Source organism: Pygocentrus nattereri, chromosome 20 (genome assembly GCF_015220715.1).
Source record: "Pygocentrus nattereri isolate fPygNat1 chromosome 20, fPygNat1.pri, whole genome shotgun sequence".
Lineage (NCBI taxonomy): Eukaryota > Metazoa > Chordata > Actinopteri > Characiformes > Serrasalmidae > Pygocentrus > Pygocentrus nattereri.
Genome location: NC_051230.1, coordinates 24,371,778 through 24,394,391, shown reverse-complemented (window position 1 = coordinate 24,394,391; position 22,614 = coordinate 24,371,778). Strand labels below are relative to the sequence as shown.

Sequence of the window (22,614 nt, the reverse complement as noted above, 5' to 3'; positions counted from 1 at the left end):
TATCACAATCTAATCATAACAAAACAGTTCCAAACGACACATGAAAAAGTTCAAGTATCAGTCATATGGTCAATTATTCCTAGTGACCGACAGTAATTAATATGAATGCTTTCATTCAGAAATGACTAAAAACATCCAGATATCAAGAAAACTCCAAGAATAATCAAAATATTGTCTTGGTAAAATCATGACTGTCCATTGCAACACCTACTATTAAGGCTACTTTAGCCCTGATACCTCGGAACAGAACTAAACATTTCATTGAAATATTATTGAACATAATTTTGTAAGATTAACATTAAATGAGGCCTATTGGTATTTAGCATTTCTCATTCACAGCAATTATCGTCAAACATCAGCAATCTGGCTACTCGTCAGTCATTGCTGTTTATAGCTTTTCTTCACTTAACCTTACTACTGCACTTCATTTCCAGCCTTGCATAGCCAGCCAACATTAAGATATCACAGCAAAATAATATTTTAACCCTCGTAATATAGACAGGATGTGTGGCGCCCTCAATTTTCCTGATTATATGGTTACCTGGTCTCTATGGCTATTAACTCAGTGTGGTTTCATTCCCTCACTGTAATGTTAACTACTGTTAATTTCAGACATGTGCACACCAAACACAATGCATGCTTTTATACAATGTTAAGATCTGTATTAAACACAGCAAAAGCAGAGTTACTTATAGCAACTCTTTAATTTAGTATGATGTGCATGATAAGGAAACTTCAATGTGGTGCCAGAGAATACACAAACACATTTCTGTGCCACCTAAACTGTAACTTTTTAAAGTAGTGTTATTTTTGTTATCGAATTATCATCATTATGATAATCCCAGTAAAATAATGAGGTATTAATTCTTAATTCACTAAGGTGTTTGAAATGCTACGTTAGCTCGCTCTCATCTCTCTATTTGCTGCATTAGAAATCGCTTTATGATAAGGCTTTTTTTAAATGGATGTACACATAGCAGAAAATTAAATGTCACATTGTTTTGTTGCATAAAAACAGTGCAGTTTTCCTGTTTGCCTTATGTTTAGTACAGGACTGCTTCCACGATTATAAAACATTTATTACATTTTTTAATTAATTGATTTCATTAAAACAAATACATTTTAGTAGATTGTGTTTAACTCATAGGTCATAGATATCTTTGTCTCTCTTTACTTCTGAAGTTTTGTAATATTTCCCCTCATTAAAATGAATCAAGCATTACGTCTTTCTTCTGTGCCCCACAAATAGGATGAAAATGTATTTCATTCAATTCATTTTTCTGTTTTCTTTATTTGGAGATATGACTTGTTCTGCCATTGTCGGAATTCCAACTAGTGAACAGGCCTTCAATAAGCTCGATGTACCTTAAGACCACTTGCAACTTTAATGTGAAATATTACAAAAAAATAGCTCAAAATAATATACACACATTTTCTTTGCCAGTCACTGCCAGCTTTGAGATAATATACTCTTTTAGTCTGAATTTAGTTTGAAATATGTGTCTATGAGCAGGGACGGTTGTTTTTTTTGCATGCAGTTACAAAAAATGCTTAAATTTGACCATATTACACCTCTAGACCTATTAACAGTGGTTTTAATGGAAGCCCAAAGTCTATAAAGAAAACAAGGTTTATAACATTTGTTTGGTGAAAATAAATCTTGGGTTTGCTTTTTTATGTTTGGTCTTTATTGAAAATGCACTGATGAAAGAATTCTGCTGTCTGTTTTTGTAAAGATAAGCAGGGCCTGAGGAGCAAACAAATTTCAGTAGATATTGATTGCTTATATAACTTGTTCAAATGTTTTTCTAACCTCTCAAGTCTTTCGTCCTGCTTAAAGTGGGCAATGTTTTTCTGCTCTTTGGTAGCATAAAATGGCAATAAACAATGTGTTTAAAGATGAAATATGGCTGTGATGGTTTCAAAAAGTTTGATTTCCAGAGCAGGAGTTCCTTTCAGGTCACACACCTTCACACAATACAAACTTTGAATACAAAGTAAAAACAGGGAAGATGCTAGTCTCTGCAGAGCTGTGGCCTGAACTAACACAGTGACACTCCTGCTGTAGAACAACGATTCTATACTGTAGTCCAATGGTTCTCAAAAGCAGTCCTGGGGATTTTTTTTTGTTTTTCCTACTGTAGGACACTTGACAAAGAATATGAGAAGCTTGTTAATTCATTATTGAGATTAAATCAGGTGTGCAGGGTGAGGGTAAGCACAAAAGTGTGCAGGACTGGGATTGGGAACATTGGGATTTACCCTACTCCTAGAAGGCCATGCATACGGTCAATTACTTACTATCCCAACGCACATCTCATCTAGCTCAACAGGTAATCAGGTAATTATCAAGCCTTCCCTGTGCTGGAATAGATATTTTGGGTGGTGGAAGAGTCAGTACTCACAACCTAGATACCGTTTCCATTAAATCTTCCTTGCACTTATATAGACTGTTCTAATGCTCATTCTTGTAAGACTCATAAAATACCCAGCAAATTGAATTTCTACTGAAATAAGTTAACACCACCTCTTCTCCACAGGAAACAACCTCAAATTTCTTTTTATTTGCTTTAACATAGTTTAACATATTGGAAAAAAACACAACAATATAAAATGTCCTATAATATTTGCACAAGCGAAATTTTATAATTTATTTTTCCTTCTAATATGTTAAATTCAGCAAATAAATAGTAACTGTATACTAAAATGTGCAGAAAACGGGTTTGTTCTTTTTTAACTCACTAAATCAACAAAACAATTTTGTATATAATCTTTGTATAAAGCAAATAAAATAAAATAAAATGGTCTTATCTGTCAAACTTGTGTTACATTTGTGGGTGCATGGCAATCAATGTCTAAAACATATAAAGAAAAGTTATAGAGTGAACAAGACTACTGAATATGTAAAACACATTCACCTTTGGTTAGGTCTTAGAAGAGAAAGGCGTTTGCTTTAAAACAGTATGACACCATGCAGAAATGACTTGCAACTTAGATTTATCAATAAACATTTTAATTCTCCTTAAGTTGGAGCACTATATAGAGCTAACTTCAATATCCAGGAAAACTACATCACCCAGATATATGGCAACACTGCAGGGAAACTTGAACAGTGAAGCCTAGCCTTCTGAACAAACATACCCTAGATATATGACAGAAGATGATGTTCAGGGGAGAATGTTTCACTGATATTGTACTCTAGGACAAGCATACCTTGACTCTGTGCCCAGAAAACCAACCCACTGCACAGCCAAAACAGAACACAATGATGTAAAACATTCAAACGTGAAATAATTGAAACATTTCACATAATGTACAACTACAACACATAAAAAAATATTAAATATTACACTGGTTTATGCATATGATACTATGTTTCAACATACTGTGGAAAACAATGTCACTCACTGACATTTTTGTCATAGCTCCAGTTTCTGATACAGACGGCTTTGTCAAATTTGCAAAAAAGCAAACATATGAGCAGTGATCAGGTGATCTAGTTAGGTCCAATACAAAAACATGGATTTTGCTCTGGAATGGCAGAATGCAGAAGAAAATCAATTGAACTGAAGAGTAAACTGCTGCTCTAGAGGAAAACACCCCCTCATGTGTTGGTTAGAGCAATATGCTGGATGACGATCATTATATTTGACAAATTGGTGTTTGGTCTTGGCATTTACAAGTCATGGAAGAAAATCTTAACCTGCAGGCAAGAACAGAAAAAAATAATACTTTGCTAAGCAGTGAATTTTTGTTATGACTATGACATTTAAGCATTACAAAAACATCTAAAAAGAAAGAAGTGATTAGTACATTCTGTTTGACCTATATTAAACTGCAAACAGTACAAAAATGACATTTATACACAATACACATTTTTGACCTTATTTACCTTACCTGTTTGTTTTTAAGTAAATATACTCTCCAAATTTTTACTTTACAAATAGAAAACGTTGGGACATAAGCATGCTTAACACAGTCACATCACCTTACCTTTTCACTACACTCGACACCCATTGACCCAGTTTTGACAGCAATATTTTTGCTACTGTTCCTTTATGCAAGTCCTCAGCTGCCACAGTTGTCACATTTTTGTGCTTCATAATGTCCCAACTGTGGGAGACACGGTTAAAACACTTGCAGAATGTGGCTTGGCACCGTAATGTTGAAATAAACGTGGATGTATGTGGACATGTGCCTTTGATTCCTTATACTTTTTAATGATATTGAGGAACACTGTTCTTAAACTGGTGGATTATTCACAGGCAAGCTTTGGCTTATCCTCAGGCCTACTTCTTTCATGTCCAAGCATGATTACACAACCTATTTAAAATGTTCTTTGAAGATTTCACAATATTCCTAGTCTTAAATTGCCCTGTCCCAACTTTTTTGGAATGTATTGCAGACAAAAACTTCAGAACGAGCGTATATCTATTAAAAACAATGATATGGTAAAACAGGCCATTTTAAATCTTTTCTTTGTACTATTTTATATCAATACATGAGAAATAACTGCTTTTTATTTGCATTTTACATACTGTCCCAAATTTCTGCAGTTGAGATTTACAGGTACTCATGCATATAATTTTACTCCAGTTTATAAAAATCAAAAATGCATAGATTACAGCAGACACATACTGTACCTCTTTAATAAGCCTGGCCTGAACCTCAGGATCTTTCTCAAACTCCAGACCAGCATCCAATACCAGTACAGGAAGATTCTTCAAGTGATCAAAATGAACCCTGCAGTAAAAATTAGAAATCTTCTACATCAGTAATGAAACCAAAGTAATTAAGCACAACCAAAACAGCGCCAAATATTTTGTGGTATATCTAACTTGTTTACCATCACTCACTAACTACAAACTGAGCTCTTAAATGAATGGTTGGGACAAATAAATCTAATTACACATTTTCCTCTGTCCTCTAATGTTGTTAATGAGCCAAGACATACTGAGTCCAAACTTTACTTCTTTTGTTTCGCACTGCAGCTATGAGGCTAATGAGGCTAACAAGTGACAAAAGCTTACACACTTTATATTTATATACTTTATTTGAAGCAAAGTCTTAGAAAACCCTAAATATACATGAAAATCGTATCCAAATAATATATTTTTAACAAAACATACGCATCACAATTCTTGACACTCCTAGTAGTCTTTCCTTTACTCCTCCAATCATATTTCCTTTCTGAAATTAGATAAAAGTGAGGTGACCTTCACAAATGGACAACCTGAAAATGTCTGTAAACACTGCTAGGCAGTTGTAGAAAGAGTACTGAAAATCCTTACTCAACAGTCCTAGATCTTTAGCAGTTAGCAGCCCCTGGGCACAAGTGTTTGGTGGTTCCCTACCCGGCTCCCTTTTTTTTGTGGTGACTTTTTTTTATATCACAGCAATTTAGATGCATGTTACATAGTTACATGAGACCCAAGCAGCACCATGATGGCAGCACACCACCTGCAGTGTTGGGCACACCACCGCTATAAGTGCGTTCTCACATGTTAACACACAGCAGACAATAAGTCGACATTTAGGAAAGACATGGAGAGCTGTAACACAATGACAAATTCATTATTAGTTTCTGAATGCTGCTAGTCAGGTTCTCACTGCCACTGCGAGTCAGTCAGCTGTTTAGATTTTCTCAAAAGTGTCCACAGGGGCACACGTCCATAAAGCCCACTGGATGATCCAGGCCTGCTACTTAAGTAACAGTGCTGTTCCTATATTGACAATTTATTTAATTTTAATATTACTAAAGGAAATAAACTGTTTACCTAAAAACTTCAAGAGTAACTACTTCAGGTTATTTTTTTGAAAATCCATAATAACAATCTGAAAATATCTGTGAGCTGACTTGCCTCACATAACTGAATATAATTTACAAACAAAACTAAAGCCTAACATGATATTCAATGAGAACAAAAAGCGTGAGACAGATTATCGTATGCTCTGTTAGTACACAAGTAGTTTTCTGACTACATGTTTGGATTGTCCTTCTTCTAGTAAAACCTCAAAGATTTGATTTAGCTGCAAGTGTTTGGCTCGTTCTGTTAAGATGTTAGGCCAACAATTAAGATGTTTAAAACTTTAGAGGAGCTGTAGTAATTTTTTTACTCCTATTTGCATATTTGGAGAAGATGGTAGCATTTTTGGATCACCAAGGCCCAATCACCTTTCACCCCTTGCCTCCACTAATTAGGCCTTAGTTTGCCCCACTGTTTTACATGTTCACGCCTAGGGGTCAAAATATTTGTTAAGACAGAGGGGTAGGGTAAGGTGTTAGAGCTACATTGCCCTCCAAATGGAGGTTTTTCAGAGGCACCTTCCAAACGGAATGTTACGAGAAAAGAAAAAACAGCAAGATAGCTGCACAAGCGATTAAAGAAACCTACAAATATAAACATTATCCCAGTTAAAAATTCCATTGCCATTGTATTGTCTTAGTGTAATGTTGTTTCAAAGTACTATGGTCCTTTTCTTCATAACATGCATAAAACAAAAAAAACAAATAAAGGGTTTAAATTAAAATAAAATAAATAAATAAGCTGAATTCAGCAGCAAGGTTACTGAACTTTAACGCTTTTTGCTATCACTGCTTGCTGGGTTGCCTAAAGAGCATCGCTAGTACTCTGTTAACAAAGTACAATTAAAGATGATTTCAAACACTACCCCTTGTAATTTGGGTTCCAAGGGCAAAGTGACACTGGAAAACAAGGGGTAGGGGTATACTTTGGCCCAAGACTCCAACACTACAAATCAGGCACCTCCCTGACAACAAACTATTTGAAATGGGTAGCAGAAAAAATCTTTTCCTATCATCAAACCAAGTGCCTGAAAATCAGGACAATGATCCAAAACATACATCCCGATCCTCATACATATTAGGTGATCACAAATAGACCTGCTTATATGATTTCTGATACTGTTTGAGGATTCTCTGTTAAAAGGATAATAATATGGACAATACTTATTGCAACAGGTATGTACTTTTGAAGATCTTTAAACATAAAAAGGTATATGCACCTTTTTTTTTTAAACAAAGTTAACCTATTTAGGGTAACCATTTGGGTAAAGAGGAAAATGAAAATAAATACAGGTGCCTGAAGATCACAAGATAAATGCCATAATTTTTTAACCTTGCTGTTATGTATACATTTAAGTTCCGAGCCATCGTTCTACTATAATGTAGCATGTAATAATGAGAGGCAAACTCACTTTGTAGATTTGTTAATGAGCCAGTTTTCATGCTGCACATGCAGTGTGTCAAGGTAGTCCAACTGTAGCCCCCGTTCTTCCTCCCTACCTCGTTTGCCCAGCCTCTCCATGCAGACCTATGGGACAAAATCACAGAGCTGATCTCAGTCAAGGGATTGATAGAGAAGATGCTTACAAGATACAAATCAACATAAATCGGAAATCAGAATATATTTCCCCAGAACGTGACCTTTTTCTTAGTGAAACACAAAATCTGGGCAGGAAATAATTGGACATGGACATGATTTTATTCTTTTAGAACTTTTCTTACACCTTAACAGCAGAAGCAAGAGAAAAAAGGCTGCAGGAAAAAAAAAGAAGACAGGTTATCATTAAAATTTGTATAAGGTTAGCGACCTAACGTGTGAACAAGAGACTAACTCGTGTGTGCAGGTCCCTCTGCCATTAGCTAACACCTCACAGCACTGCCTAGGGCAAACAGAAAACAGGGCAAATTCTGCCAGATATTTGCACTCTCTCACTCTTAACATAAACACAGATTGCCAACATAAACAAGCTGAAAAAACTGATAAGTGAATATTTTACAATGAGACCAAGTTGACTTTAAAAGGAAAGATAAAAATCTCATTCTGAACACCCACTATTCTGAATTTAACCAAAACCAATCATCCTTGTTAACAGTTTATGATCCTAATTATGGTAATAAAATAAAACTTAAAAAAGACACAACTTTGAACTATTAACATAATATGAATATTTATAACTACATAATTTTAATGAAGTCAATTTCAAAGTTATATGTCGATTACTGCCAGTGTTTCTTAGGTTTACCATGAGCAGACAAAATTGAGCACACAAAATTATTTCTGTAAGCGTACTGGATTAGGAGTTTAGGGGATGATTTAGGGAGATTAGGAGTGGTGAGAGAAACAGCACACCTGTGGAGAAGCTCTAAGGTAGATGATCCCTTCCAGCTGTACCTTAGGACCAAACTGCTCAACAAGGAAAGAATGCCAGTCCTGATACACAGCCCACTCCGTTGAATTTAGAGCACCTAGCTCAAATGAATTCAGAGCAAAAATGTACCTAAAAACAAAAGAAGACAGATAAGGTTGATAAGACTTGCTACAAGAAATAGGGACTGTCTAAAAAGTGTGTGCCCAAGTCCAGACTGCAGCACATGTGTTTTCAAATCATACCAAACAACAAAGGAACAACATTCAGCACAGTTTGTTAGCATGAACTAATAGAGGTCAATGAATTAGTGTTGTACTGTAATAGGATGCCACCAGTGCAACAAGTTAGTTCACAAAATTTCTTCCCTCCTAGATATTCCACAATGAGCTGGGAGTAGCAGTATTGAAAAGTGGAAGCATTTAGGAACCACAGCAACTCAGCCAAGTGGCAGACCATGTACAGTAACAGAGTGGGGTTGCCAACAAACGCTCTGCTGTCTCAATAACTGCAGAGCTCCAAACCTCTTCTGGCACTAACATCAGCACAAAAAACTATACACTGGGAGCTTCATGGCAGGGGTTTCCATGGTCAAGCAGATGCCTGCAAGCCTTACATTACCTAGCACAATGCCAAGTGTTGGATGGACGAGGCTGGGTTTGGGGAACATGAGGAGAACATTACTTGCCTGACTGCATTGTGCCAACTGCAAAATTTCATGGAGGATGGATAATACTATAGGGATGTTTGTCAGGGATTGGCCTAGGCCCCTGTAGTTCCAGTGAAATATTAATACTTTTGCATACCACAACATTTTGGACAGTTGTGTGCCTCCAACTTTGTGTGAATAGTTCAGGGAAGGGCCTTTTCTGTTCAAGCATGACTGTGCCCCAGTACACCAAGCAAGGTCTATATAGGGATAGCTGGGTAAGTTTGGTGTGAAAGAACTTAACTGCCTGCACAGAGCCCTGACCTCAACCCGATCAAACACCTTTAGGATGAACTAGAATGGCCCTTTGGTCCAATATCAGTATCTGACCTCACAAATACTCTTCTGGATAAATGGGCAAAAAGTCCCACAGACACACTCCAAAATTTTGAAGAATGCCTTCAAAGAAGGGAAGCTGTTACAGCTGCAATTGGGGGTCTAACTCCATATTAATGCCTATGGATTTAGAATGGGATCTCATAAAAGCTCCTGTAAAAGTAATGTGTAAGTGTCTCAATACAATTGTCCATATTGTGCATTATTCAGGATTTTTAAAAACATCTAAAAATTGAATTATTTTGCTGCTACAATAAAAATGAAGAGGTTACAAAGGACAGTTCTAAAAAAAAAAAACATCAGTATTGTATAAATTTTTTTTAAAAATTTAAAACAAGCAGATACAAGAATTAGTCGAGGCCCGGGTTAACAACGACCGCCTCTGGTGCTGTTGACCAGCAGGGTGCCGGTGGAAATTGGACTACTGTAGGTCGAAGACCATCAAAGAGGAGAGGAGGAAGGTGGGTTAGAAGGCAGTGAGAGAGAAGGAAAGGCAGGAGTGTGGAGGTTAGAGTAGGGACTCTGAACATAGGGACAATGACTGGTAAAGGCAGAGAGCTTGCAGACATGATGGAGAGAAGGTAGATATTCTGTGTGTCCAGGAGACCAGATGGAAAGGAAGCAAGGCCAGGAACATTGGAGGTGGATTCAAACTGTTCTATCATGGTGTAGAGAGGAAGAGAAACGGAGTAGGGATAATCCTAAAGGAACAGCTTGTTAAAAGTGTTCTGGATGTAAAGAGAGTGTCAGACATGATCATGAGCCTGAAGTTGGAGGTTGATGGTGTGATTTTGAATGTGGTCAGTTCATATGCACCACAGGTTGGTTGTCAGTTAGAGGAGAAAGAGGAATTTTGGAGTAAGATGGATGAAGTGGTAGATGGTGTCCCTAGAGAGGAGAGATTAGTGATTGGTGCAGACTTCAATGGATTGAAGCAGCAGTTTGGTTTCATGCCCAGAAAGAGTAACACAGATGCAATTTTTGTGTTGAGAGTGTTGGTAGAGAAGTACAGAGAAGGTCAGAAGGAGCTACATTGTGTCTTTGTGGATCTAGAGAAGGCATATGATAGGGTGCCAAGAGAGGAACTCCGGTACTATATGAGGAAGTCAGGTGTAGCTGAAAAGTATGTTAGGGTGGTGCAGGACATGAGGTATGAGGATAGTGAGACAGTGTTGAGGTGTGCAGTTGGAGTGACAAATGGTTTCAAGGTGAAGGTAGGGTTACATCAGGGATCAGCTTTGAGCCCCTTCTTGTTTGCAATGGTGATGGACAGGTTGACAGATGAGGTCAGGCAGGAGGCTCCATGGACCATGATGTTTGCAGATGACATTGTAATCTGTGGTGAGAGTAGAGAGCAGGTGGAAGAGAATCTGGAGAGGTGGAGGTTTGCACTGGAGAGGAGAGGAATGAAGGTCAGTAGAGACAAGACGGAATACATGTGTGTGAATGAGAGGGAGGCAGGTGGAAAGGTGAAGATGCAAGGAGTAGAGGTCATAAAGGTGGATGACTTCAAATATCTTGGGTCAACCATCCAGAGCAATGGACAGTGTAGAAAAGAGGTGAGGAAGAGGGTGCAGGCAGGATGGAGTGGGTGGAGACGGGTGTCAGGGCTGATGTGTGACAGAAGGATAGCAGCAGGAGTGAAAGGGAAGGTTTACAAGACAGTAGTGCGTCCTGCTATGATGTACGGTTTGGAGACTGTGGCTCTGTCTAAAAGACAGGAGGCTGAGCTGGAGGTGGCGGAGATGAAGATGCTGAGATTTTCGTTGGGAGTGACAAAGATGGACAAGATTAGAAATGAGCAGATCAGAGGGACAGTGAAGGTGGAGCAGTTTGGAGATAAAGCCAGAGAGGCCAGGTTGAGATGGTTTGGACATGTGTTGAGGAGGAATAGTGGATATATTGGGCAAAGAATGTTGGAGATGGAGCTGCCGAGTAGAAGGAGAAGAGGTAGACCTCAGAGAAGGTTTATGGATGTAGTGAAGGTGGACATGGAGATGGTTGGTGTGAAAGTAGAGGAGCAGCCAAAAGAAGAAGAAGATTTGGTGGTCTAAAACCTGCTAAGGGGAGGTAGCCAGTCTAGAGTCTAAAAACAAAATTCTTGACAAAATTAGAAATGATTTACACCTTTCAGCATTAGTGAACCTTGGTGAAAGACTGTGAGCTCTGTGACAAAACATCAGCTTTTCTGAGGCCATTCAATTAATCAAGGTACTCACATAATCGAATAAAAGTAAATAATATTGATAGAAAAAAAATGTAGACCACTCCTATTATGGTCCCTTAAATGTTCGATGCGTTTTAAAAATACTGCAATGCATAATGTTAACTGACTATGTACATAATAATATAATAGTTTATATCATGCATCCCCAAGTCAGACCAGAGCACTGAACTCTCACTCTGCCATGTGTAATTACCTGTCACTATAGATGGAGCGTTCATACACCTGTACAGCAGTGTCTCTGGATTGCATTAATTTCGCAGGAGGTGGCTGCAGCTGGGTACGCATGCGACTCATGCAGGAAAATGTCTGGAAGGTATAAGACCAGCGCTTGGGATCCTGATACATCATCTGCAGCAGGTTGCTGGTCGTTTGCTGAGGAGACAGCACTATCTGCAGAGATAAAAGCATAGAAGTAATGGAAATGTAAAAATATGCCTTTTAATTAAAAGAAGCCCAAACATTGTTCAAATGTCTACACGTGAATTTAATGAAGATAAATGGAACATATTAGTCTGTGAGAACAGCACGCCTTGCTCATTTCCCTTTTACTTCACACTTGGACTGCTTACAACTTAGTAGTAAAGAATGAAAAACCTACACAATTTCATGTTTCTGTGTTCAAACGATCCTTTGATTTAACCTGTAAAAGCATTTGTAATCAGTTATTGAAACTAGGGTGATTTATAGTCTAGCAATGTGTAGAGTAAACATTTGCATAAGCATTTTTGACAAGGTTGCTTTAAAAATGTATTTAACTACAGATTACTATTTTAACTACAGATTACCAGTTTTAAAAAAATATGTACCCTTATCTAAGAGATTACTTTATAAAAGTAATGCAACCTGATATTTCAATTAATTTTGGATTACTTGTTTTTTATTTAAAGATGTATAATTAAACAAAGAAAAGAGAACAGACTCCTCCGATGTCCAGAGCAGACAATGCTCTGGACCTGACATTCAGTAGACCAACCACTGCATCGATGCAACCTACACTCCATTCCTCCCTCATCTTTCGTTTCAACTATCCCGGCCACCTTTCCTCATCCCAATTCATTTTCTTCTCTCTCAACTGGACACAGCTAAAAACGTTTTCCTTTCTTCACTCATCTGCAATTAACTTTCTGTGTCCTCTCTCCTCCAGGCCAGCTAGATCCTCCCCACCTGCCCCCTGGAAGATAGGTGTCCTGCGCAGTAACCATCTGTATCAGCACCTGATCCACACAAACTCTTCAGCATTTTCTCCTCTCTGCTCAACCCTTCTCCTCCCCCTCTATCCTCTTCTCTCACTCCCGAGGATTTTGTCACCTTCTTTGAGGAGAAGGTTCATGGAATCTGCCAGTGTTTTCCTTCTGTCTCCACTCCCTCTTGTTCTCAATCCCCTAACCTGTTTTTCTTCTCTTTCTATACATGATGTCCTATAACTGATCAAATCCAGCAATCCAACCACCTGCCCACTGGATCCCATCCCATCCACTCAGCTCCAGGCAATCTCCATGGATCACTTTTCTTATAAAAAAAAGCTCTGATGTCAACAACTACAGACCGGTATCAATCCTAATATTCCTCTCAAAAATTCTTGAACGTTCTCTTTCTCACACAGAACTAGCTCCAGGAACCTAACCAGTCTGGCTTCAAATTGGCACACTCAACAGAAACTGCCCTTATATTAGTAACTGAGAAGCTCCAGTCAGTAAGATCAGCCAAATGGTCATCTGTCCTGATTCTTCTCGACCTCTCAGCAGCTTTTGACACGGTCAACATTACAATACTTCTGGACGTCCTCACCAACCTTGGTATCACTTGGTCTGGGTGGAAGTGGTTCAAGTCCTATCTGGAAGGTTGCTCTTATCAGGTAACATGGAGAGGGTCCACATCCTCTCCATGCATGCTCTCCACTTGTGTCCCACAAGGCCATGTGCTCTGTTCTTTTCTCTTTACACTAGTTCTCCTGGTGATGTAATATTCTCTCATGGCTTCTCTAATCACTGCTATTCTGATGAAACTCAACCAATGCTTTCTTTATCACGTTCTGACACACACAGGTTTCCAGTCGCCTCACCACTTAAAGCTCAATCTTAGCAAAACTGAGCTGCTATTCATCCCTGCAACTACAGATCTTCATCATGATCTTGCCATCTCATTTGAGAACTCTCTGATTGAAGAGGCTAGAATTCTTGGTGTGATTCCAGTTATCGTTCTCAGCTCACATCGCAAACCTAACTCGGTCATGCAGGTTTCTCCTGTACAACATCCAGAGGGCCTGACCCTTCCTTCCTATCTTTCTCACTTGAGAGTCCACATAGGTGCTTGCTCAGTCTCTTGTTATCTCAAGGCTTGACTACTGCAACTTGCTCTTGGCTTGTCTTCCTATGAAAGGCTTCAAGCCTCTGCAACTCATCCAGAATGCAGCAGCATGGCTTGTCTTCAATCTTCAGTCACGTCACCCCACTGCTCTGCTCCCTTCACTGACTTCCTGCAGCTGCATGCATCAGTTTTAAAACCTTGATGCTAGGCTACAAAGCCAAAAACAAGACCAGCCCCTCCCTATTTGATGTCAATGGTCAAAACTCCAACTACACCATAAGCCCGTCAAGGTTTGAGTACAGCTTGGCTTGACTCGCCATCCTTCAAGACGCACGGAAGACAAGCATCAAGACTTTTCTCTGTACTCGCATCCAGGTGGCAGAACAAACTCCCACTGGCTGTCCGAACAGCAGAGTCTCTCGTGGTCTTCATTGCACTATGCTGTATTAAACTTGTCCAAGTTGATACCTAGAGAAAAGAAACTTTTGTTTCTAGCAGTATCTGAGCTCAGGACTAGCTTTCTCTATAACTTACTGCAAACAAAGATATTTTCTCTAGACAAACAAAGCACTATGTGTAAGTCACTCTGGATAAGAGCATCTACTAAATGCTGTAAATGTAAGAATAATTTCAACAATATTTTTCCAACAAGAATTTAACTTAATACAAGGCAACCACAAAAATAGCACTGTTTTTTTATATATAAAGCAAAACATGCAAGACGTGCATACTTGCAGTGAAAAAGGTGATGTGTTTCGAAATCAAGGCAGAGCTCCCCAGGAAAAGAAGAGAGTGACTTTAACAGGAAAATAAAATAAGAATGGGTACACTGAGACTAAAAAACACAGGGAAACAAGTAATAACTGTACAATAACCCAGTTAATTCAACATGCAAATGCAATGTAGTTAAAATATATTGATCTAGTCATATACTGGTGCATTGTGCTTGGACTCTGATGATCGTAATTTGTAGATGCTCCCTAATCAGCTCTCAGAAGTTTCAGCAGTATACAGAAATCAACATGTGCCATGTTAAAAAAAGGCGTTAATTTCACACGAAAAACTAATCGGAACCTAGAAGACGGTTTCAAATCATTTACACATATTAACATTTTGCACCCATCATTTAAAATTTTAAGATTTTGACATGACAGCATCATGCAGTTGCTGCAGATTTGTCGGCTGCACATCTATGATGCGAATCTCCCGTTCCACCACATCCCAAAGGTGCTCTATTGGATTGACTGGTGACTGTGGAGGCCAGTGGAGTACAGTGAACTCACTGTCATGTTCAAGAAACCAGTGTGAGATGATATGAGCTTTGTGACATGGTGCATTATCCTGCTGGAGGTAGTCATCAGAAGATGGGTACACTGTGGTCATAAAGGGATGGCCACGGTCAGTAACAATACTCAGGTAGGCTGCGGCATTTAAACAATGCTCAATTGGTACTAAGGGTGCCTAGAAATTATCCCCCACACCATTACACCACCACCATGTGTTGTTTACAAATTCTGACCCTACCATCTGAATTTCTATCATCTTGAACCAGTCTGCCCATTCTCCTCTGACCTCTCACATCATCAAGGTATTTTCGTCCACACAACTGGTGCTCACTGGATATTTTCTCTTTTTCAGACCATTCCCTGTAAACCCTAGAGATGGTTTTGCATGAAAATCCCAGCAGATCAGCAGTTTCTGAAATACTCAGACCAGCCTGTCTGGTACCAACAACCATGGCATGCTCAAAGTCACTTAAGTCACCTTTCTTCCCCATTCTGATACTCAGTTTGCACTTCAGCAAGTTGTGTTGACCACCTCTACATGCCTAAATGCATTGAGTTGCAGCCATGTGATTGACTGATTAGCTATTTGTGTTAACAAGCAATTGAACAATACCTAATAAACGATACCTATGATACATTTGAGAAGAGTTACTGTTTATTATAGTAACAATCACAATCATCATATCGCCTCTTGCCATAAGTGTTAACTGACAACTAATCTCACTACACTACACTTTTTGCAACTACTGCACTGCTTGTTAGTCTCGTGAATTTCTAGTTTCTGGTTCATCTTACTTGTGAGGTTGCTTCCTCGACGTTTTGCCACTTGCTGACAGGTTCGGGTGTGACTTCCCAGTTTTGTCCTGCATTCTGCAACAACTTTGCAAAAGTCGACTTCCCAACCGCTGGAGTTTTCAAAAACAAGAATGTGGCAAAGGTATCATTTGACAACGCCCATTTGAATTAAACAAAACAAATTGTTCTCACTAAAAATGGAAATGCAAAAATATTGTAGTGGCACCTTAAGGTGCTTTTCCACTGCATGGTGGTACCAGCTCATCTCGACTCTCGGTACCTGGTATTTTAATGGTACAATCAGAGAACTTGTAGAGGGGAGAATTATCACTCTGTAATATCTCAACCGCTAGAGGGCGCTCCCGAACTTTCCAACATGATTGAGCTAATATGGAGAATTTGAGCAAAATCAGTTTATAAATGCTTTAACATTTTTAATGTATAAAAATTAATTTTCTGAACAAAGAACAGCGTAAAACATTTTAACAACACTGTTATATTTTTAGAAACTTCTGAAAAAATAAGTTAAAAATTATGCCTCAGGTACGTTCATATCATTCAGCGTGAACAGCCAATAAGCTGCACTACTTGCCAAATAATAGTCAGCACTCAGCAGCAGTAATACCAGCGTCCTGCTGCCCAAAACAAACGTACCTGTACGTTTCCTTTTTTCTACAGCAAACGAGTTTTAGGTAGCAGGATCCAAGCATTACTGCTACCGAGCGCCGACTGGCTGCCGAGTGGAGCAGCTCATTGTCTGTTGGCGCTCACTGACGTCATGGACGTATACGAGGTACTGTTTTAAACTTTTATAAAATGAGCGCAAAAGCCCTTAAAAATAACACACACACTTATCTTTCTGGGTTAAAAACAAAACAGTGGTGGTAAAATGTTTCAAGCGTTTACCCAAACCCTCTATATTAGCACATTCATTTGGGACTCGCTCGGGATCGCAATCTGGCAACCTGGAAGACATTAAAGTTAATGTCATAAACCGGTGCTACCTTGTCCAAATGTCCCACTGTACCACATGTTTTTAGATAGCGCTCTACATAAAACTGTAGGTAGGATATTGATGGCACTAAATTACCCTCAGAAAATGCTACCAGCACTGAAATCTATACGTAGGACAATTTTATAGCCTAAATCTCCTTATCAGAAAACATTACCAGCATTAGAAGAATACTTAAATGACAGTAAATCATTTTATCAAGGAGTAATACTATAAAGCTGAGTCTCTTACTAAATGAACATAAAAAAAAAACAATAAAACGATTGAAACATTAAGTTACTACACTATAGTAATGATACGCCCATGCTCAGTAGGACCACTCGATGTGTAGGACCACTAGTTAGAATACAGGTTTTACGGTAAATTCAGTCCCGTCACCCCCCACCCCCACACCCGGTTCCCCCTCACTGCGCATGTCGAAATCATGACGTCTTCAGTTGCTGCTGCTCTGCGGGGCTTTACATCCATTTGTATTTGTACCGTTATTTCGTCCTTTTCCTCGCGGTAAGCGAATTATCACATTGTTTGTAGAATAACTTGTAGTTAAACACGTTTTAAAACATAATCTGTTGTTCAGACTTCAATGATTTTTAAGATGTATTTATGCCCCATGTCCTCATCCGTCTTGCTAAGTTGTGTAAATAGAAACATTTGTTGCTGAAATAAATAAACTGCATTACACAGCACAGAAATTAGTCTGTTATTGTTGTTAGACTACTCATCTCAGTACACCTAGGAATTAGTTTCCCTGTAGTCTTTGAAGCTGAAGACTTAAGTGTTAATAGTACTAATGTGACTTGTCTTTACAGTAACTTTTATTCATATTATAACGTTACCACCTTTAGAACTGAAAATACAGGGGCAACGCCTTTAACCAGGGCCTGAGAAAAGTGGTTTCCCCTTATTTCCCCTTATATTTTACAGCTGGAGTGGATTTAATGTACAACACTGATGCTGATAATCTATATCTATGCATGATCAATTCACTCAGTAACTTTTACTCATGTTATACCACCTTTATAACAGAGAATACAGGGGGGACGTCTTTAACTACAGCCTGAGAAAAGTGGTTTCCCCTTACATATTACAGCTGGAGTGTATTTAAATGTACAATGACCCCCTTGTATTCCCCTTGTAACAGTGCTAAATATTATATAATATGAATAAACGTTACTGAGTGAAATGATCGTGTACAGATATAGATTATCAGTATAATCGTTCTACTTCAGTTTCAAAGACTAGCATTAGCGAGATAACCCACGTAGTGTCTTCTTCTACTTCTTTCGGCTGCTCCCTTTAGGGGTCGCCACAGCGGATCATCTGCCTCCATCTTGCCCTATCCACTGCCTCCTCTACTTTTACACCAACCATCTCCATGTCCACCTTCACTACATCCATAAACCTTCTCTGAGGTCTACCTCTTCTCCTTCTACCCGGCAGCTCCATCTCCAACATTCTTTGCCCAATATATCCACTATTCCTCCTCAACACATGTTCAAACCATCTCAACCTGGCCTCTCTGGCTTTATCTCCAAACTGCTCCACCTTCACTGTCCCTCTGATCTGCTCATTTCTAATCTTGTCCATCCTTGTCACTCCAAACGAAAATCTCAGCATCTTCATCTTCGCCACCTCCAGCTCAGCCTCCTGTCTTTTAGACAGAGCCACAGTCTCCAAACCAGACATCATAGCAGGACGCACTACTGTCTTGTAAACCTTCCCTTTCACTCTTGCTGCTATCCTTCTGTCACACATCAGCCCTGACACCCGTCTCCACCCACTCCATCCTGCCTGCACCCTCTTCTTCACGTCTTTTATACACTGTCCATTGCTCTGGATGGTTGACCCAAGATATTTGAAGTCGTCCACCTTTACGACCTCTACTCCTTGCATCTTCACCTTTCCACCTGCCTCCCTCTCATTCACACACATGTATTCCGTCTTGTCTCTACTGACCTTCATTCCTCTCCTCTCCAGTGCAAACCTCCACCTCTCCAGATTCTCTTCCACCTGCTCTCTACTCTCACCACAGATTACAATGTCATCTGCAAACATCATGGTCCATGGAGCCTCCTGCCTGACCTCATCTGTCAACCTTTCCATCACCATTGCAAACAAGAAGGGACTCAAAGCTGATCCCTGATGTAACCCTACCTTCACCTTGAAACCATTGTCACTCCAACCACAGTTCCTATCACAGGCACCCTATCATATGCCTTCTCTAGATCCACAAAGACACAATGTAGCTCCTTCTGACCTTCTCTGTACTTCTCTACCAACACTCTCAATGCAAAAATTGCATCTGTGGTACTCTTTCTGGGCATGAAACCAAACTGCTGCTCACTGATCTGAACCTCTCGCCTTAGCCTTGCTTCAACAACTCTTTCCCATACCTTCATGGTGTGGCTAACTTTATACCTCTGTAGTTACTGCAGCTCTGCACATCACCCTTGTTCTTAAAAATGGGGACCAGTACGCAGCTTCTCCCACGTAGTGTATGAGCAGTAAAACATCTAACAACACGTGTTACGATTTTAAACGTGTTTAACTACTAAAGTCATTCCACAAACAACGTTATAATTCGCTTACCGCGAGGAAAAGGACGAAATAACATTACAAACACAAGCGAATTAAGCCGAAATAAGCCCCGCAGAGCAGCGTCAACTGAAGACGTCATGATTTCGACATGCGCAATGAGGGGGAACCGGGGGCCTGAGTTTACCGTACTAGCGGCTCTGGTGGTACTACTTCTCTCGGGGTACTACATCTACAGTGGAAAACGAAGTAGCTAGTACCAAAAGCGGGTCGAGTCGAGGCTTTAGAGGCTTAGTACAAAACAAACACTTCGAAAATGCATATTTTATAATGCAAAACTGCTGCGTAAAGTCGACTCCACTGGGCTTTTCGCACAAAGACTTGACGTTAAATGTTCTTACCTATGTTACCTTCGATGGACACCCTCTTCACACGGCTGATTCCATCCATTCGGTGAATCAAACGACACTGGGACGAGTTTGAAAAGAAACGCCTGGTCAAGTGTAGTGCCACTGTTACTGTGTGAAAACCCATGGCTACACCTCAGACTTTCATTCATACCCCTTTCCTTAATCCCCCACAAAGCAGAACGGCTGATTAAACAGGAAACATGTTTAAGCGAAACACAATACTCTTAAATACGCATTTAACTCAGCATTGAGTCAGAAGTCATGATTTGAATCAACCACTAAGGGTTTACGTTACTTTACCCTCCGTTACTCTAAATCACTAAAGAATGGTCGCAGTCCGAGTACTGATGATGTAACCGAGCAGTTTATATAACCCGTGTCTCTAAGTTAGTTTATCTCACACAACCTGGGAAACGTGAAAGAAGTCGCATGGATCGTCGCTTTCGAGGTCACGTGTACAAACACCGTCTAACCGGTTTGCCAGACTGCAGCCCAAGGACCCCTTGAGTCCGCCTGACTTAAAATCCTACCGGCTCTCGCACAGCCACCACTGACTAAGATAAACTAATACAGAGCCTTAAATAGTTGGTGGAAAAAGAATTAAAAATTTTATTCAGAAGTTTAATTAGACGAAGGTGGGGCGGGCGATTTATGCTATTCATACGTTTAACACGGAAAGCTGCATCAGCTCTTTTTAGCACTAGAAATTATTTTTATAACCAACACCACTTTCACCGTCTCCCCAAAAGCGATCTTCGAAGGGAAGTTATTGGCTACGCTTTTATTTTTTAAAACTTAACAATACAGTACAAAAGAGGTGATACCGCATTCTTAGTAACCCGGAAACCAAGAATTAGCTTGCTATGTATATTGTATCCACCACTATTGGTGCGAACCCAGAATCAGGCACATACATATACACACCAACGCCGTTGACAGACAGCCACTGACTCGTCCAATGAGGCTGCGCTTTGGTGGCGACGTGAAGCCTGGAAGGGGTGCAGGAACTGGGAGGCTGCGTCAGAGGCCACGTTCACTCCCCTGGGTTTCGGTCGCGGGTTTCGCAGATTGGATTAATTAGACATATCACAGCCGTTAATCGGCCTCTCTGGGCGGAACCTTCAAAATAGCTAGATATGTGTCTGACTTTTACTGTAGATTGAAGACCCCCCCCCCCACACACACACACTCTGTTTCGTGGGTAGCAGTTGGAATAAATTCAGCCCGAAAACAGTGAAACAACTATTATTCCTTAATAAAACAATAAAACCCTTCACTCCCCTGTACTCCCGCACTCAGTTATACAGGTTCTGTCGATTTAAAGTCACATAAGCACTTTAAACTCTTCTACAATACACTTTTTTATCCTTACAGTCTTCTTCCTGTACAGTGACAGCTTGTTTGTCACTCCCTCTTGTTCTGTACCAGTCAATAGTGACTGGCTGTGTCGTGGCAAATCACAAAATAGTTAAGTGCTATTATATTACCTTCAGAACACATGGACTCATGCAGGTATTTACTGCCACAGTTTGATAAGTGAATTAAATAAACTTTTATGAGATTTGGATTTGCGCACATCGAATAGCAAGCCTGCATTAATAGTATGCGCGAGTGTTTATTCAAGGCAGCTTAACCAATGATCTTGTGCTTGCTGTAATATACTCAAACCACAAGATGTCACGGTTTTCAATTCTCCGAGGCTTCGAAGCATTTTTCGGCAAAATCGGGGGAAAATAATAATAAGTAATAATAATAATAATAATAATAATAAGCCTCAAAGCTTCACAAGACTTCATTTAGCCACCCTTAATGTGTTCGTAAACAAACGCACCAAAAAGTAGCACACAACGGATTTGCGAGGTTTTGCAGTTAAGTGTAAAAGTTTGCATGATAAAACGTGCAAACGTGCTGACTCTGGACGGGGGTCCACGAGAAGTGAAATAAAGACGGAGAGAGGAGAAATAAAGACGGAGAGAAGAGAAATAAAGACGGAGAGAAGAGAAATAAAGACGGAGAGAAGAGAAATAAAGACGGAGAGAAGAGACTGGCCTTCACACCGGTTTAAGGGGAGCCTGGCCACCATCAAAAAAACGACTGCAAAACGCTAAAGGGGATCCGCGAGCGAGTCCTTAATGAATGGAGGTAAAAGGAGCTGATAACAGACAGTGTTAAAGGCCAAGTTGCTCAGTTTTACAAAAAACCTCCACGTGATGACGGAGGCGTAGATCTGTAGATCTTCCTCTGAGTTAGATATCAGGTAGTTTAAAGAAAGTCGATAGATATTCTGTGATGAAGAAATGACACACACACGCAACCGCTTCTAAGACGCTTCTCCTTCTGGACCACCGGAGGGGTGGGGGTATGTGCTGGAGCCTATCCCAGCTGCCATCGGGCGGAAGGCAGGATACACCCTGGACAGGTCGCCACTCCATCGCAGGGCATGAAGAAATTAGTTACACTGAAATTAAAGATTGTATGATGTCTCTTAAAGATACTAAATCATCTGTCAGTGATGGCATAACTAGTGAAATTTATAAAACATTTATTGCACAATTGATTGCTTTATAAAAGCCATGTTTATGTAATCCTTTAAAAAATAAAGAATTATTTGCATGCCTGAAAGGCCTTGTAACATTCATTCCCAAACTAAAATAAATTATATACAGAAAACTGGAGAACAATTACTCTATTAAATAATGACGCAAAACTTTAAACTTTGCCAAAAGTTTAAAAAAGGGGACTGGACAATGTAATTGATCAGGAACAACACAGGGCAAGGCGGTGGGGGAGCTTGAGGAGGAGATGGCATGCGAAGTGGCCCAGGA

The 22,614-nt window shown here is 39.7% G+C and overlaps 1 protein-coding gene across 3 annotated transcripts; it reads right to left on the bottom strand.

Annotated features, from left to right (window-relative positions):
* Positions 1 to 2,996: 2,996 nt before the first annotated feature.
* Positions 2,997 to 20,801, bottom strand: dguok (deoxyguanosine kinase). 3 transcript variants are annotated; one of them, XM_017716321.2, is made up of 8 exons: positions 20,714 to 20,801; positions 19,781 to 19,847; positions 15,833 to 15,942; positions 11,638 to 11,834; positions 8,157 to 8,304; positions 7,219 to 7,334; positions 4,644 to 4,743; positions 2,997 to 3,703 (listed from the first exon to the last, which is right to left on the bottom strand). In XM_017716321.2, exons 2-8 carry the CDS (start codon positions 19,827 to 19,829, stop codon positions 3,677 to 3,679), a joined length of 747 nt encoding a protein of 248 aa, XP_017571810.1. In that variant the 5' UTR covers positions 19,830 to 19,847; positions 20,714 to 20,801; the 3' UTR covers positions 2,997 to 3,676. The 3 variants fall into 3 exon arrangements, with proteins under 3 accessions (XP_017571810.1, XP_017571809.1, XP_017571807.1); XM_017716320.2 differs by lacking the exon at positions 20,714 to 20,801 and adding an exon at positions 20,196 to 20,269; XM_017716318.2 differs by lacking the exon at positions 20,714 to 20,801 and having other exon boundaries at positions 19,781 to 20,273.
* Between the last annotated feature and the right edge of the window lie 1,813 nt (positions 20,802 to 22,614).

Excerpts from the sequence above, each read along its gene's own strand:
- dguok (XM_017716318.2), bottom strand. The coding sequence starts at position 19,913 with ATGGGTTTTCACACAGTAACAGTGGCACTACACTTGACCAGGCGTTTC. Across the intron at positions 15,943-19,780 it reads GTCCATCGAAGGTAACATAG|CGGTTGGGAAGTCGACTTTT; the intron begins GTAAGAACATTT and ends TGAAAACTCCAG. Across the intron at positions 4,744-7,218 it reads CTCATTAACAAATCTACAAA|GGTTCATTTTGATCACTTGA; the intron begins GTGAGTTTGCCT and ends TTTTTACTGCAG.